This window comes from Protopterus annectens, chromosome 7.part1 (genome assembly GCF_019279795.1).
Source record: "Protopterus annectens isolate FY-2018-M chromosome 7.part1, PAN1.0, whole genome shotgun sequence".
Classification (NCBI taxonomy): Eukaryota; Metazoa; Chordata; order Ceratodontiformes; family Protopteridae; genus Protopterus; species Protopterus annectens.
In genome coordinates, this window is record NC_056740.1 from 494,733,328 (window position 1) to 494,747,684 (window position 14,357).

The following is a 14,357-nucleotide window of genomic DNA, read 5'->3' on the forward strand; positions in this document are numbered from 1 at the left end:
ATTAGGTGGGCTATATAAAATGTTTTTCTAACCACTTTGGCCACGTGGTTGTCAAATGAGAGATTGCTGTCAACTTGGGTCCCCAGGTCCCTAATTACTTTTTCTGTACTTAATGGATTACCACCTATGTGGTAATTTGTGGGCATTTTGTTTTTGCCAAAGGCGATGACTATACACTTTTTGGCATTTAGCTTGAGGCCATGGCTCTGGCACCAGTTGTCTGTTTCTATGAGGCCCTTTTGGAGGATGCTTGTGTCGGCTGGAGAGTCGATTATGGCGCCCAGTTTGCAGTCATCTGCGAACCTGGTCAGCCACAGTCCTTCCGTGTTGGCCTGTACCTCCGAGAAATATATACCGAACAAGAGAGGTCCCAGGACTGAGCCTTGTGGGACACCACTTGTAACTGGTTTGGAGTCTGACATGGCTCCAGCAATTCTAACCATGTGTGTTCTGTCCTTGAGCCAGTTTGCAATCCATCTAGTGACATTGGGGTTTATATTTAAGCTGGTAAGCTTATCTATAATGCCCGAGTGGGGTATTGTATCGAAGGCTTTTGCAAGGTCCAGGTAGGCTGTGTGGACAACCTTCCCCTCGTCAATGGCCTTGGTGACTGTTTCAAAGAAATCAACCAGGTTTAAGAGGCAGGATCTGCCCTTAACAAAGCCGAACTGGGTAGGATCCAGTGTCTGTAGGTCCCCAATATCTTTATTTATGAGGTCCATGATGATCCTTTCCATAGCTTTGCAGACCAAGCTCGTCAGGCTTATGGGGCGATAGTTTCCAGGATCCGTTGAGGCACCACCTTTATGGAGAGGGACCACTGTTGCTGTACGCCACTCTTTGGGCACATATCCTTTAGTAAGGCTGAGATTGAACAGTAGTTTTATGTTTGGGTTTAGCTCTTCTTGGAGTTCATGTAGGACGCAGCCCGGGACACCGTCTGGTCCCATTGCTGCTGTGCTTTTTGCTTTGGAGAGGGCGGCTCTTACCTGAGCATCTGAGATGTCAGGGGGGCAGCACTCTGCTGTGATAGATATTTGCCCTTTTGGTGGGCTGGGGGGGGGAGAAGTTTGCGCTGAACCTGTCAGCTAGGATGTTGGCAATGTCTGTGGGTTCAGTGTATTTTTTGTCATTTTGGACTAATTCTGAGCATATCTGGGAATTACCACCCAGGTTCCTAACATAACTAAAGAAAGCCTTGTGATTATCCTTAGTGTCCTGTGCAATTTTTCTCTCGAAGCTGGCCTTAGACAATTTTATGAGTGCCCGTAGTTTTTTGCTAATACTGATCAGTGATGCCTTCCCTTTTTGGGATTTTGCTCTATCATTTAGTAGCTTCCTCCTTCTATTGTATAGTTTGTTTATGGCTGGGGTCCACCAGACAGGACGTCTGCCTTTGAAGGATTGGGTCTTGGTTTTATTTGGGATCGCATGATCCATGCATTCCTGAAGGTGTTCATAGAATGCGTTTATAAAGGATTCTGCGGTCTGGGCTGTATTTTCTACAGGCCCGGGGGCTTTGAAGGATTCCACCTCGGTTTTGAGGAGTGTGAAATTTGCTTTAGAGAAGTTTTTCACTGTGGTTTTCTGGGCAGGGGGTGGGGTCAGGATGTGAATATCCAGTGAGATTAGTTTATGGTCTAATCTTACCAGTGAGGGATACACTTCTGGTCTGGAGCATAGAGTCCCCATGTTGGTGATGATCAGGTCCAGTATGTTTTCCCCTCTTGTGGGAGTGGTATCAAGTTGTTCCATAGCATTTGAGTTTATAAATTCTAGGAATCTTTGGGCTAAGGTGTTGGAGCTAGAGTAATGCTCCCAGTCTATGTTTGGGTAGTTGAAGTCGCCCAATATAATGGTGTTTGGAGAGACCTTCATATTTTCCAGTGTTCTCAGGAAGGCCGAGTGGGATTCTTGGGTTTGGGAGGGTGGTCTGTAGCAGGCTATAAACTGGAAGGCAGTTTTACCCACTGTTAGTTGCACATTTATAGTCCCTGATGCTTCGTGCTTTGCCACCAACCTGGAGGTGTGGGTATCTTTGATGAATATCGATACTCCCCCTCCTTTTGTGGTTGGATCCAAGTTTTGGGGCCAAAAAGCATGGTATGAGGTATAACCTGGTAGTGCTGGGGTGCTCTCGGAAGCCCTGAACCAGGTTTCTGTTACTGCACGGATATCAATGTTCTCCATGCTAAGGAGAGTTTCGAGTGTGTGCATCTTGAGGTTTAGACTTCTGGCATTGAGTAGCATTACTCTTAGTTTCTTATCCCTTGTGATACCTATGGAGGTGGGTTTGTCTTTTGAGCCTTGCCTAAAAAAGGCACTATGGGGGTAGCAAGAGCCTTTGCCAATATCCGAAAGCCCAGGGGTGACAGGTGCAAGCCATCCCTAGCGAAGCATCGTGGCTTGTCGAGCATATCATCCCAAGCTGACAGGCATTGGATCCCCTTTGAATGACACCAGTACTTAAGCCAATTGTTGAAATTGATCATCTTGTCTTCATATTGTGGCATCATTCTTGGTGAGGGTAAGATGCTACTCAAGGTCAGGGTCATACCGGCCTGGGTTACATGCTCAGAGAGCTCCTTTATGTCTCTTTTCATGTAATCCAGGGAGGTACGTCTCAGGTCATTCACACCAGCATGGACAATGACTGAGTCATATTTTTACTTGCCTTGGAGTGACCTGAGTGCTTGTGTTATGTGGCGGATCCTAGCACCCGACAGGCTGCTCACCGTGACCCTCTCCTTGTTCAGCCTGGTGAGCGGGACGTCAGTGTGCTTGATGATAGAGTCACCTATTACAAGTGTATCAGGTGTGTTGTTTAGTCTTAAGGGCTGTGACTGTTCGGCACACTGGCTTTGTGAGATATGTGTTGCACGTGTTTTGTTTTGGGGTAGCGGTTGCTTGGGTGTCTGTCGAAAGATTTTACTCTTCTAACATATTCTGGAAGAATCACACCAAGTTCTTGTAAGCAAGTAAAACAGCTTTATTTTACATGCATGGAGACCTGCTACATGATAGTAATATGCCAGCAGTCTGGCTACTTGTACTTTAAGTTCTCCTTATATAGACCCTCCTGCACGTACATACACGTAGCACAGAGGACTTTCATTAAAATTGATAGTTTGATTACTTGTTTTTACCAGCCAGTACCACAGTTATTCTTGCACCATTAACTTTCTTATCAGCAGTTTAAGATTAACTTCTGCATTCCTCAGTGATCAACATTTTCCAGAACATTTCAGTTTGCACGCAGTGAACATTTTTCTGCTTAACCCTTTAAATACAGAATACAAAATATGTTGACTTCAGTATTTTTCCACATTTCCCCCCTTACAACATTTTGTATACTGTTTATTTTACACAATCCCAGATACGTTGTATACCTTCTCATAATCAGAGAAATATGCTTTTGTAGCATTGGCAGAGATAACCTTCGATATTATCATTTTGATACATGGTATGCAACAGCAGCCAAGCAGCAAAAATATGATTGCACCAACACATACAGCAATTAAAATGTTCATCAACACAGAACCCCAGTTTCCAAACAGATTTTGGAAAAAGTCAGTCAAGGAGTTTGGACCAGGTTTAGTCAGTTCAGAAACTTGTTAAATTATTTCAAGATGGCTCTGAATCGCGTGCTCGTTATCAGGAATGAACGAGCAGCACTCCTCGTGTATCAGAGCGCAAGTACCTCCTTTCGCCGCTAGGGTGAAATCGAGCGCCATACGGTTCTGCAACACTACTGTTTTCATCGCCGTTAATTCGTCCGTCACCAATTCTAGCGCTGAAAATGTCGCATTACTCAGAGTCTCTAACAGTTTTGACAGTTTAATCAGTTCCCAGATGGATTTTACTGTCCCATATGCTGACAAAATACCAGCCCAAGCAATTACATCATCGCCTAGGTCCATATGTGAGAGTCCTTTGCTGCTGACGTGTGCCAAGTCATGGTGATAAATCCATGACGCATCAATGTTACCTACGGGATTAATAGGTTTATTAAGAGAACGTGCATTTCGTATTTTACTTTGAGGTAATACATTTGCGTGTCTGATAGCTGGTATCAGATATCCCAAAAAACAACTTCCTGACCAGCCATATGGTAACCATTTATATGTTTTCCTACCACAAATAAAATAACAATCATTTGTTTTGATGGTAATATTGGTTGCAAATTCATAACTCCCATTTGGCTTTAGCCCCTTAAATAACAGGCCATATACATACAGCATTTTTTTCAAGAAAACTAGTATCATTTACATTGATGTCTTTTTTTATAGCTCCAAACTTGGTCTCACACTGCCCTTCTAGGGTACAATTATGAACTATTGTCAAATTACATTGGCTCAGCCCCACCTTAACTTTTCCAATCTTTTGAAAACACACTGTTCCGTTTTGGCGCCCCAGAAGAGGCAGCGCCACCTTGTCTCTCAGTGGTACTTCTGTGGTTTCAAACAACAAACTATTCCAAGTATCATTTGTTCCCAGAGGGGCTGTCCCTAACATTAAGCCACTATGTACAGTAGGTATTACAGTACATACTCAACAATTTGAGACATTCATTGAGGATGCATATGCATATTTAATCGCTTGATATGTATTAAAGTTTGGATGCCAGCTGGTGTGTTTGTCTCTTTTTGAATGGCTAGCTTCATTAAAAGACAGAAATGTCCAAAACAGAAATATTACAATCACAATAGTTATAAACAATAAAACATTGCAATAGAACCATTTTCTCTTATTCTCATTATTGTCCTTCATGATTGCTGCTGTCTGTTTGTTCCTCAGGGGAACTCAAGTCTTTATTTAACTTAAAATGTTTTATGATTTTGCAGTGCGTTAGGTGGATCCATGAGGACCTTTCTTTAATCCGAACTGCTGTTGGAGTTGCGATTAGCACCTGGTAGGGGCCCTCCCATTTGAGCGATGCCCAATTCTTGCGTTTATTATTTTGATCCAGACCCACTCGCCGGGTCTGATTTCCGTGATCTTGTCGTCTCTTGAACCTGAAAAACAATCATTCGTTAAACAGCTGTTAGTATTGGTCAGCATTTTCCTCATGTACTCAGCTATCTCCTCACCCCCCTCACGTTCCGCAGGCAACAAGTTTTGCCACTGCGGGACGTAATAAGGTCTCCCATACAACAACTCAAATGGGGTGACTCCTTTTGAGGTGGGAGTTGTCTGCATGGAAAGGAGGGCTAGAGGTAGACAGGTAATCCAAGACTGATGTGTCTCGGCCATGAGTTTTCTCAACTTGCCTTTTAGAATGCCGTTATGGCGTTCCACCAACCCTGATGACTGTGGGTGGTAGGCACAATGGTGTTTCAATTCAATTTGGAAAACTGTAGACAGTTTCTGAATGATCTGATTGACAAAATGCGTGCGTTGTCAGAGTAGATGCGTGTAGGAAGTCCAAAGTGCGGACGATGTGATTGACCAAAATTTTAGCCACTGATTGAGCATCCGGATGTGTCACCGGAAAAGCCTCAACCCACTTAGTAAATGCATCTACTATTACTAACACAAACTTCTTTAGTTGTGCCGGGTCAATTCGATGAAGTCCATACATATTGTATGAAAAGGATAGGGGTGTTGGAAATGATGCCGAGCAACTCTGACCCCTCCCGTGGTATTTAGCACATACTATGCAGGATAGACAAAAGCGTTTTGCATATGCAATGAAACCCTTGGTCCAAAAGGTAAGGTGGATAATTCTAACCATAGCTGCAGGGCCCAGATGGGAAGGGCCATGCACAACTAGTGCTGCATACCTAAAAAGATTAGTAGGCAAAACATATTTATTATCCGGTCCCACATAGATTCCTTTGTTCTGCCTAACACCATACCTAGTCCAGCGTTGTTTTCCTGTACTGTGCTAAGTTCCTGCATGACTTGTAAGGTTTGCAAATCAAATTTATCTGTTGGTTGTAATTCTGTAGGTGTGGTTTCAAGTGAAAAGGTACTGGACATAGCTGCCTCTTTGGCTGCTTTGTCTGCTAGGGCATTACCAAGTGATACCGGGTCCTTAGCATGGGTATGAGCAGCGCATTTACAGATGGCCAAACCCGTGGCGTTGGACGGCTTGTAGTAATTCAAGGATTAGGTCTTTGTGCATAATGTCTTTCCCGAGGTTGTAACCATCCCCTATTTTTCCATTGCTGAGCAAACACATGCACCGTAGAAGGCATATTGACTATCCGTATAGATAGTGACATTCCTGTCCTCTGAAAGGAGACATGCCCTTGTCACAGCAATCAGTTCCGCTGCTTGAGCGGATAAGTTCCCAGGGAGTGGTCTTGCCTCTATTATCTGAGTTGCAGTAGTAACTGCATACCCTACCTGCGTGGTGCCTGTTTCTGTTTTGCGTGCTGACCCATCTACAAACAGTGTCCAGTCCGCATGTAGTAAGGGTTGATCTTTAAGATCCGGTCTTGGTAGAACTTTAGAATGTATGAGATCTAAGCATACATGCGGAATACCGTCTTCAGCAACAGGTAGCAATGTCGCTGGATTTAAGGTAGTGCATCTCTCAATTGTCATGTGTGGCTGCGATAACAGCGTAGTCATACAAGATAAATGTCTGCTAGGTGACAGAAATGTTAACTTGTCCTGCAGAAGGATGACTGCTACAGAGTGCGGGACTTTTAACGTAAGATCATGGAACAATACCAACGTGGCAGACGCTTGTACCGCCAAAGCGGCTGCAATTACTGCTTGCACACAGTGTGGTAATGCTCGTGCTACTGAGTCTAATTTGCTAGAGTAAAATGCCAATGGTCTTAACTTATCTCCATACATTTGCATTAAAACAGATGTCATAAATCCCTGCTTGCAATCTACAGTCTGTATAAAGGTCTTACTGTAATCTGGAAACCCCAATGTTGCTGACCCAGCTATCAGTTGCTTGATCCTAGTAAATGCCTGTACTGCCTTGTCTGTCCAGTGCAGCAAATCTTTTGCCGCCATCGGTATTGCAAAAATTAAGTCTGATAGCGGGTGCACTTCTTCGGACTTATTGGGTATCCAACTACGACAGAAGTTCGTAATGCCTAAAAGGACATCATTTCTTTTTGTAGTTGGCATGGGGGCTTGTAAAATAGCATTCTTTCTGCTGTCATCTAATCGCCTGCCCTTCCCAGAGATAGTATAACCCAGGTAACGTACTTCTAATTTACAAAATTGTAACTTAGACTTATTTACCTTATGTCCTTCGTGTGCCAGAAAGTGTAGTAGTCGAATAGTCTCGGACTTACAGAGTTCTTCCGTAGTCGCGGCCAGGAGGATATCATCCACGTACAGCAGTAGGTGGCACCCTTGGGCTGGTTGGAACTGAGCCAAATTGGTGGACATCTCTTGTGAGAAGATGGTCGGACTTTCGCAGTATCCCTGCTAACCTGGTATAGGTATAACGCTTGCCCATAAACGTAAATGCAAACCAAAATCTACTATCTTCCTGCAAGGGAATAGAGAAAAAGGCATTACTGATATCAATTACAGAAAAGTAGTTATCCGTTGGAAGGATATCGTTCAGCAGAATAGACGGATCCGGGAATATGGGGGCCCGAGGTACCACCGCGGCATTTATTGCCTGTAAGTCTTGTACCATCCTCCATGTCCCATCCGGTTTTTTTACTGGAAATAAGGGCGTATTACACGGTGAGTCTGTGCACAGAATTAATACTCCAGCTTTCAAAAGTGCTGTGATTACTGGTAAAATGCCCTCCTCTGCCTTTCTGCTCAAGGGATACTGCCGTTTATGAGGTCTAAATTCTGACTTGGGTGTAATCTTTACCTGTCCTGCCGTTCTAATCAGTCTGATATCGTGCTGACCCTGCGAACATAATGAGTTTGGAATCATCTGCAATTGAGATTCTTCCATGGGGGTAAGGAGACATAGTCATAATGTCCCAGGGGATTGTATCGGTTTGTCTTCCCTGAGGTGCACGGTCGGTCTGGCTTGTGTAACCCAGTTAAGTTTTTGAACCTGAATGCCCTTACCTGCCAACTGTTCTGGTGTCCATCCTACCCATTCAGTTATTTTCTTACCCACGAGGTACCATGACATTCCTTCACCCTCCGTGACTGAAATATGTGTGGTTAATTCATTCTTATACAGCAGCTGCATATCCCTTGTAAGGCTACATGTGACTGCAGAATTACCTAGTGTGTCCCAAAAAGGCTATGCAATACTAGTTTGGTGACTTTAAAACTAAGAAATTTCTTTTCGTATTCTAAATCAGGTCCGGCACATCTTCTGTAATACATTGTGCAATGTAATGGATCTGACACCTTCGGATTTGTTATGCCGTATTTGCTTAATGCCAAATTTGTAAGAGCCGTCACTACACTCTGGGGCCTGTCTCTATCAAATCATTACTATACCAGTAATGGAGATCTCCCTGCCCCTCTAATAGCATTGCACTATTCAGTTCTATTCTCCTTGCCACCATCCCGTGGAGGTTGGGACGGCTGCTATACCGAACACTTGCATTAAATCTCTTCCTAGTAAATGTACTGGGCAGATTTTTGAAATTATTACTCGGAACCGTATGGTTTGGTTCGTCTCTGGGTCGGTAAACCACAGAGGTTTGGACAATGGCTCTTTGTAAATATGACCATTTGCTGCTTTTACAAGCACATATTCATCCGAGGTAACATCGGATGATATGGCAGTACTTCTGACTAACGTTCGTGAAGCCCCTGAGTCACAAAGAAATTCTATGTCTCGACCCTCAACTTGCAATGTGATCACTGGTTGGGATTCCAATTGCATAGTTGATGCTAGTGCTGTTAGATTTACCATTTGATATTTCTCATTTTCTGCCATTTCCTGTCCCCACCCATCGTCTTCACTTGTACCTACTTCCCCATTCTCACTTTCTTCTTCTTCCTCATACCCTCCATCTACGTCTTTTTGACCGTCATATAGTCATGCGGTACCACGGAAGCAACCATCGGTTTCTCCGGTCCTCTGCAATCTCTGGCGAAATGTCCTTTCTTACCGCACTTAAAACACTCCCCCCTCTTTTGCCTACCCTCGAAATCCTCAGAATGACTTATGCCTCCTCGTCCTCTTCCCCTGCCACGCCCTCTTCCGCGATTTGGAACCTTGAACTAACATTAAAGTTCCATCTTCACTAACTGTAAAAGTCTGGGCTTTTTATCTTTTTTTCCTTCAGGTATTTCTCAGCATGTCTAGCATAATCCATAAGGGGCTGTAGACGCTGTCCTGTGTGTGATCATATGCTTTTGTATAAAGTTACCAATGGCTGTCTTGCAGCCCTTTAGGAATGCATTTTCAGTTGCTGTTCATAGGGCGAGTCATTTGCCTGATTTTCTGCCTTAATCAACCCACTATGAGCATCAAAACATTGTGTGAGACGATGTAGATAATTGTCTACGGTTTCGTCATCTGATTGAACGCATTGATTAATGCAAGTCCAATCTGCTTTGGGCTTCCAATGTTCTTCTATTTTATCTAGGAGAGTCTTTATTCTGGTTCTACACACTTCGGAGTTAAACGGCAAGGCTCCCCCTTCCTCTGGTAGCAGGGGGTCCCAAGTTCTGCAAATAAGGTGCCAATCAGGTCCTAGGATTTGCCTTATTACTTGTTCAAATTCTACAGCGTTTAATCTATAACTCATTTTCATGCCCCTACGCCTGTAATGAATTTACGCATATCTACTTTTGGATGGGGAATCCCCTCTACCGCTTTCGGATATCATCACGGGTCCACGGTCGGTAGACCAATATGGTAGGACCCTCGCCTTCTGCGCCTGCTTGAGGATTTGCCACTTCTATCAGTGGGTATTCCTCTCCTTCCTGATCTACCTTCTCCTTAATTTTCCAGTGCCCTTCTCTCCTAATACTTCCGCTCGTAAGTCAAGAGTGTTGGCAGGCTCTCTCTGTAATATAATACTTGGCGTGGGGGGGCCACTCACCGAAGCCTGGTATTGCGGTGGGTCCTGGTCGGGGGGCACCTCAATAACCTGTGCAGGGTCTGGATACTGGATGGGAGGGGCCGAGGGATTCTGGTGACTACGACTGACTATGGAAGTTTCATTATCTTCCTTTTGAACAAAGTACACATCTTTTTCACTTGAATTACCACACCTTTTTTTAAATTTTGTTCCTTATGTCTTTTATTTGCTTCCTCCAGCCATTTCTGTGCCTGGGGAATCCCTACCTTCTTTTGCTTCCTTGTCTTATTTCCTGCCTGTTTGCGCAGTAATCTTACTAGATTTTGACATTCTGACTTATTTAAACATCCACTAAACCCATGTTCTTTTTCCATTTATCTAAATACTTTACATTCTTTGGGTGTAAATCAAACATAAACTTTTCATCTTCAGTTTTGTCGTTAGCCTTTGGCAACTGGTTCCTGTTCCCATTTCTCTTACGAGAAACTATTCCTGTTCCTGAGATCTCTTGTATATGGAATCTATTCACATATACTCCTTATACTTTGAGAAAATTAAATTTCTCCCTTGACTAGTCCCTTAAAATTTAGACAAAAATTCCAATCAGAAACAACAAAAATAGCTTTTCTTTTTGCTTACCTTTGTGATTCCTCCGCCCTGTTTCGCTGCCACCTCACGGATTGAATCTGGAAAGAGTGACTGGCCTCTAATTTCAACCTGTTTCAGTTGGAGGTCTTTCATTCGAGGAGAGCCTGATCTCTCTCCACCTGCGCAGGTTTTCAGCCTCTCTTTGTTCGATTCGCGTGCAGGGCCGCCTAACGTTAGCCAGTTATGTCGAAAGATTTTACTCTTCTAACATATTCTGGAAGAATCACACCAAGTTCTTGTAAGCAAGTAAAACAGCTTTATTTTACATGCATGGAGACCTGCTACATGATAGTAATATGCCAGCAGTCTGGCTACTTGTACTTTAAGTTCTCCTTATATAGACCCTCCTGCACGTACATACACGTAGCACAGAGGACTTTCATTAAAATTGATAGTTTGATTACTTGTTTTTACCAGCCAGTACCACAGTTATTCTTGCACCATTAACTTTCTTATCAGCAGTTTAAGATTAACTTCTGCATTCCTCAGTGATCAACATTTTCCAGAACATTTCAGTTTGCACGCAGTGAACATTTTTCTGCTTAACCCTTTAAATACAGAATACAAAATATGTTGACTTCAGTATTTTTCCACAGTGTCTGCTTTGGAGGTCTCTGCTGCTTAGGCAGATCTTTATTTAGAGCCTCCGAGTATGTTTTTGTGTGATTATGTGTTTGGTTTGCTGTCGTGGTAGGTCTATGTGAGACTGGAATTGTAGTGAGTGTGGTTTCCTTCTCCTCCTGACTGGTTATGCCAGTACTGAGTTGAGAGAGCTTAGCCTCCAGTTTGGCTATATGGTTGCATCTCTCACATGTGTTTTGACTGAAGAGTGCTCTCAAACAATTTGGAAATATAAACGCTGACAAGTACAATTCTTAGTACTTTATCTTTGCAGAGTTCTGCATTTTCTTATTTTCTTGCCTGACTGAATTATTTTATATTTTTGCTGACTGAATTATTTTATATATTTGCTGTCATTGGTTGTTTGTTTCTGATCTCTTCTGAAACTTGTTCCCCTCTATTTCTGTGGTGGTGTTAATGTTTATAAAACTGGTCTAACAGTTGTTTTGTTATCTGATTGCTTCAAGGCTTGCTAATTTAAAATAGCCCATGTTTGTTAATTCCTGCGTACACTGTTAGGCACTCCTTATGCTCTGGCTGAAGAGTGCTCTCAAACAATCTGGAAATATAATCGCTGATTAGTAGAATTCTTGACATTTTAACTTTTCAGAGTTCTGCATTCTCTTAATTTTTTGCCTGATTGAATTATTTTATATATTTGCTAACTGAATTAGTCCCAAAGACTCCCTATGCTGTGGAATAAAATCCCAGTATATGTGAGGCAGAGCACCTCGCTGGCCTTGTTCAAGAGAAATCTTGACCAATGGATGGGAGATCGCAGATATACCCCAGGGATTACCTCAGTGTCATTGCTCAACAGAGGCACAGCAAAATAATGGGTATAGTTCCCCATACTAAAGGGGTGGCGTAAGCCACAAAACTATGGGCTAGGCTTGTAAATGCCCTCGGGCAGATAGCCTAGTATGAACCTATGAACCTATGAATTATTTAATATATTTGTTGGCATTGTTTTTTATTTTTTTGTTTGTTTGTTTCTGATCTCTTCTGAAATAAGTTTTCCCCATTTCTGTGATGCTGTTAATGTTTATAAAACTGGTCTAACAGCTTTTTTGTTATCTGATTGCTTCAAGACTTGCTGATTTAAAATAGCCCCTGTTTATAAATTCCTGCATACACTGTTAGAAACTTCTTGTGTTCTGGCTGAAAAGTGCTCTCAAACAATCTAGAAATATAATTGCTGATAAGTAGAATGCTGGGCACTTTAAATTTTTAGAATTCTGCATTGTATTAATTTTTTTGCCTGATTGAATTATTTTATATATTTGCTGACTGAATTGTTTTATATATTTGCTGGCATTGTTTTTTTTTTTTGTTTCTGATCTCTTCTGAAACTCACTCCCCCCATATTTCTGTAGTGGTGTTAAAGTTTATAAAACTGGTTTAACAGCTTTTTTATGTGATTGCTTCATGGCTTGCTGATTTAAAATAGCCGCTGTTTGCCAATTCCTGCATAAACTGTTAGAAAGTCATTGTGTTCTGACTGAAGAGTGCGCTCAAACAATTTCAAAATATAATCGCTGATAAGTAGAATTCTTGGCACTTTAATTTTTCAGAGTACTGCATTGTCTTAATTTGTTGCCTGATTGATCTATTTTTTTATATTTTCTGACTGAATTATTTTATATATTTGTTGGCATTGCTTTTTTTCTTATCTGTTCTGAAACTGCCCCCCCTCCCCTATTTCTGAGGTGGGGTTAAAGTTTATAAAACTGGTGTAACAGCTTTTTTGTTATCTGATTGTTTCAAGGCTTGCTGATTTAAAATAGCCTCTGTTTTTAAATTCCTGCATACACTGTTAGAAACTCCTTATGTTCGAACTGAAGAGTGCTCTCAAACAATCTGGAAATATAATCACTGATAAGTAGAATTCTTGGCACTTTAACTTTTCAGAGCTTTACATTGTCTTAATTTTTTGCCTGATTGAATTATTTTATATATTTGCTGACTGAATTGTTTTATATATTTGCTGGTATTATTTTTTTTTTTATTTCTGATCTCTTCTGAAACTGCTTCCCCCTATTTCTGTGGTGGTGTTAAAGTTTATTAAAGTGGTCTAACAGCTTTTTTTGTTATCCGATTGTTTCAAGGCTTGCTGATTTAAAATAACCCCTGTTTATAAATTCCTGCATACACTGTTTGAAGCTCCTTGTGTTCTGACTGAAGAGTGCTCTCAAACAATTTGGAAATATAAATGCTGATAAGCAGAATTCTTGGCGCTTTAACTTTTCAGAGTTCTGCATTGTTTCATTTTCTTGCCTGACTGAATTATTTTATATATTTGCTTACTGAATTATTTTATATATTTGTTGGCATTGTTTTTTTTTTTTTGTTTCTGATCACTTCTGAAACTGGTTCCCCCTATTTCCGTGGTGGTGTTAAAGTTTATAAAACTGGTCTAACAGTTTATTTTTCTGATTCTTCAAGGCTTGCTGTTTAAAATAGTCCCTGTTTGTAAATTCCTGTGTACACTGTTAGATACTCCTTGAGCTCTGACTGAAGAGTGTTCTCAAACAATCTGGAAATATAATTGCTGGTAAGTAGAATTCTTGGGTCTATATTAGAACATCAAAGTTTCAGAACTTCGAATGTTCTAATATCAAACCCTATTCAGTGAAAGCTGAAAACATCGAACAGGTAAACCAAAAAGCACTAAACAAATGACAAACCAGGTAAACCAAACGAATGAGCTGTAGAAAGCACAAGTCCAAGGCTGACAATAAAAATGTAAATTTAATAAAGTAAGCACACGCTTTCGGAGAACTCAATGGCACTCCTTCCTCAGACAAAAAAGTTTTACATCTCTGAATAACAACCACATTTTTATACAATCAATTATGCTAATTAAGTGTGTTCAAACTAACAAATCACATAGACCCGTAAGGGGGTGTGTTCCCATTACTAGCACCAGCAAACAGAGAACTTTTGTCCTAAAAGGTGCAAGTATAATAACCTAAGGTCCTACTGCACCATAAGTAAAACCAACACAAAAAAGATTATTATAATCTTAAATGATCATCAATCCAATTAACTTCTCATTAAACCTCTTTTTTGTGTTGGTTTTATTTATGGTGCAGTAGGACCTTAGTTTATTATACTTGCACCTTTTAGGACGAAAGTTCTCTGTTTGCTGGTGCT

General features: G+C 41.5%; 1 protein-coding gene across 1 annotated transcript in view; it reads right to left on the bottom strand.

The window, feature by feature from the left end:
• LOC122807604 (collagen alpha-1(I) chain-like) overlaps positions 1 to 13,462 on the bottom strand; it is a 128,012-nt gene extending 114,550 nt beyond the window's left edge. Inside the window, exon 1 of the mRNA XM_044078514.1 lies at positions 13,399 to 13,462. Within this exon, the coding sequence (XP_043934449.1) occupies positions 13,399 to 13,462 (64 nt within the window). The remainder of the gene's footprint in view (positions 1 to 13,398) is intronic.
• Between the last annotated feature and the right edge of the window lie 895 nt (positions 13,463 to 14,357).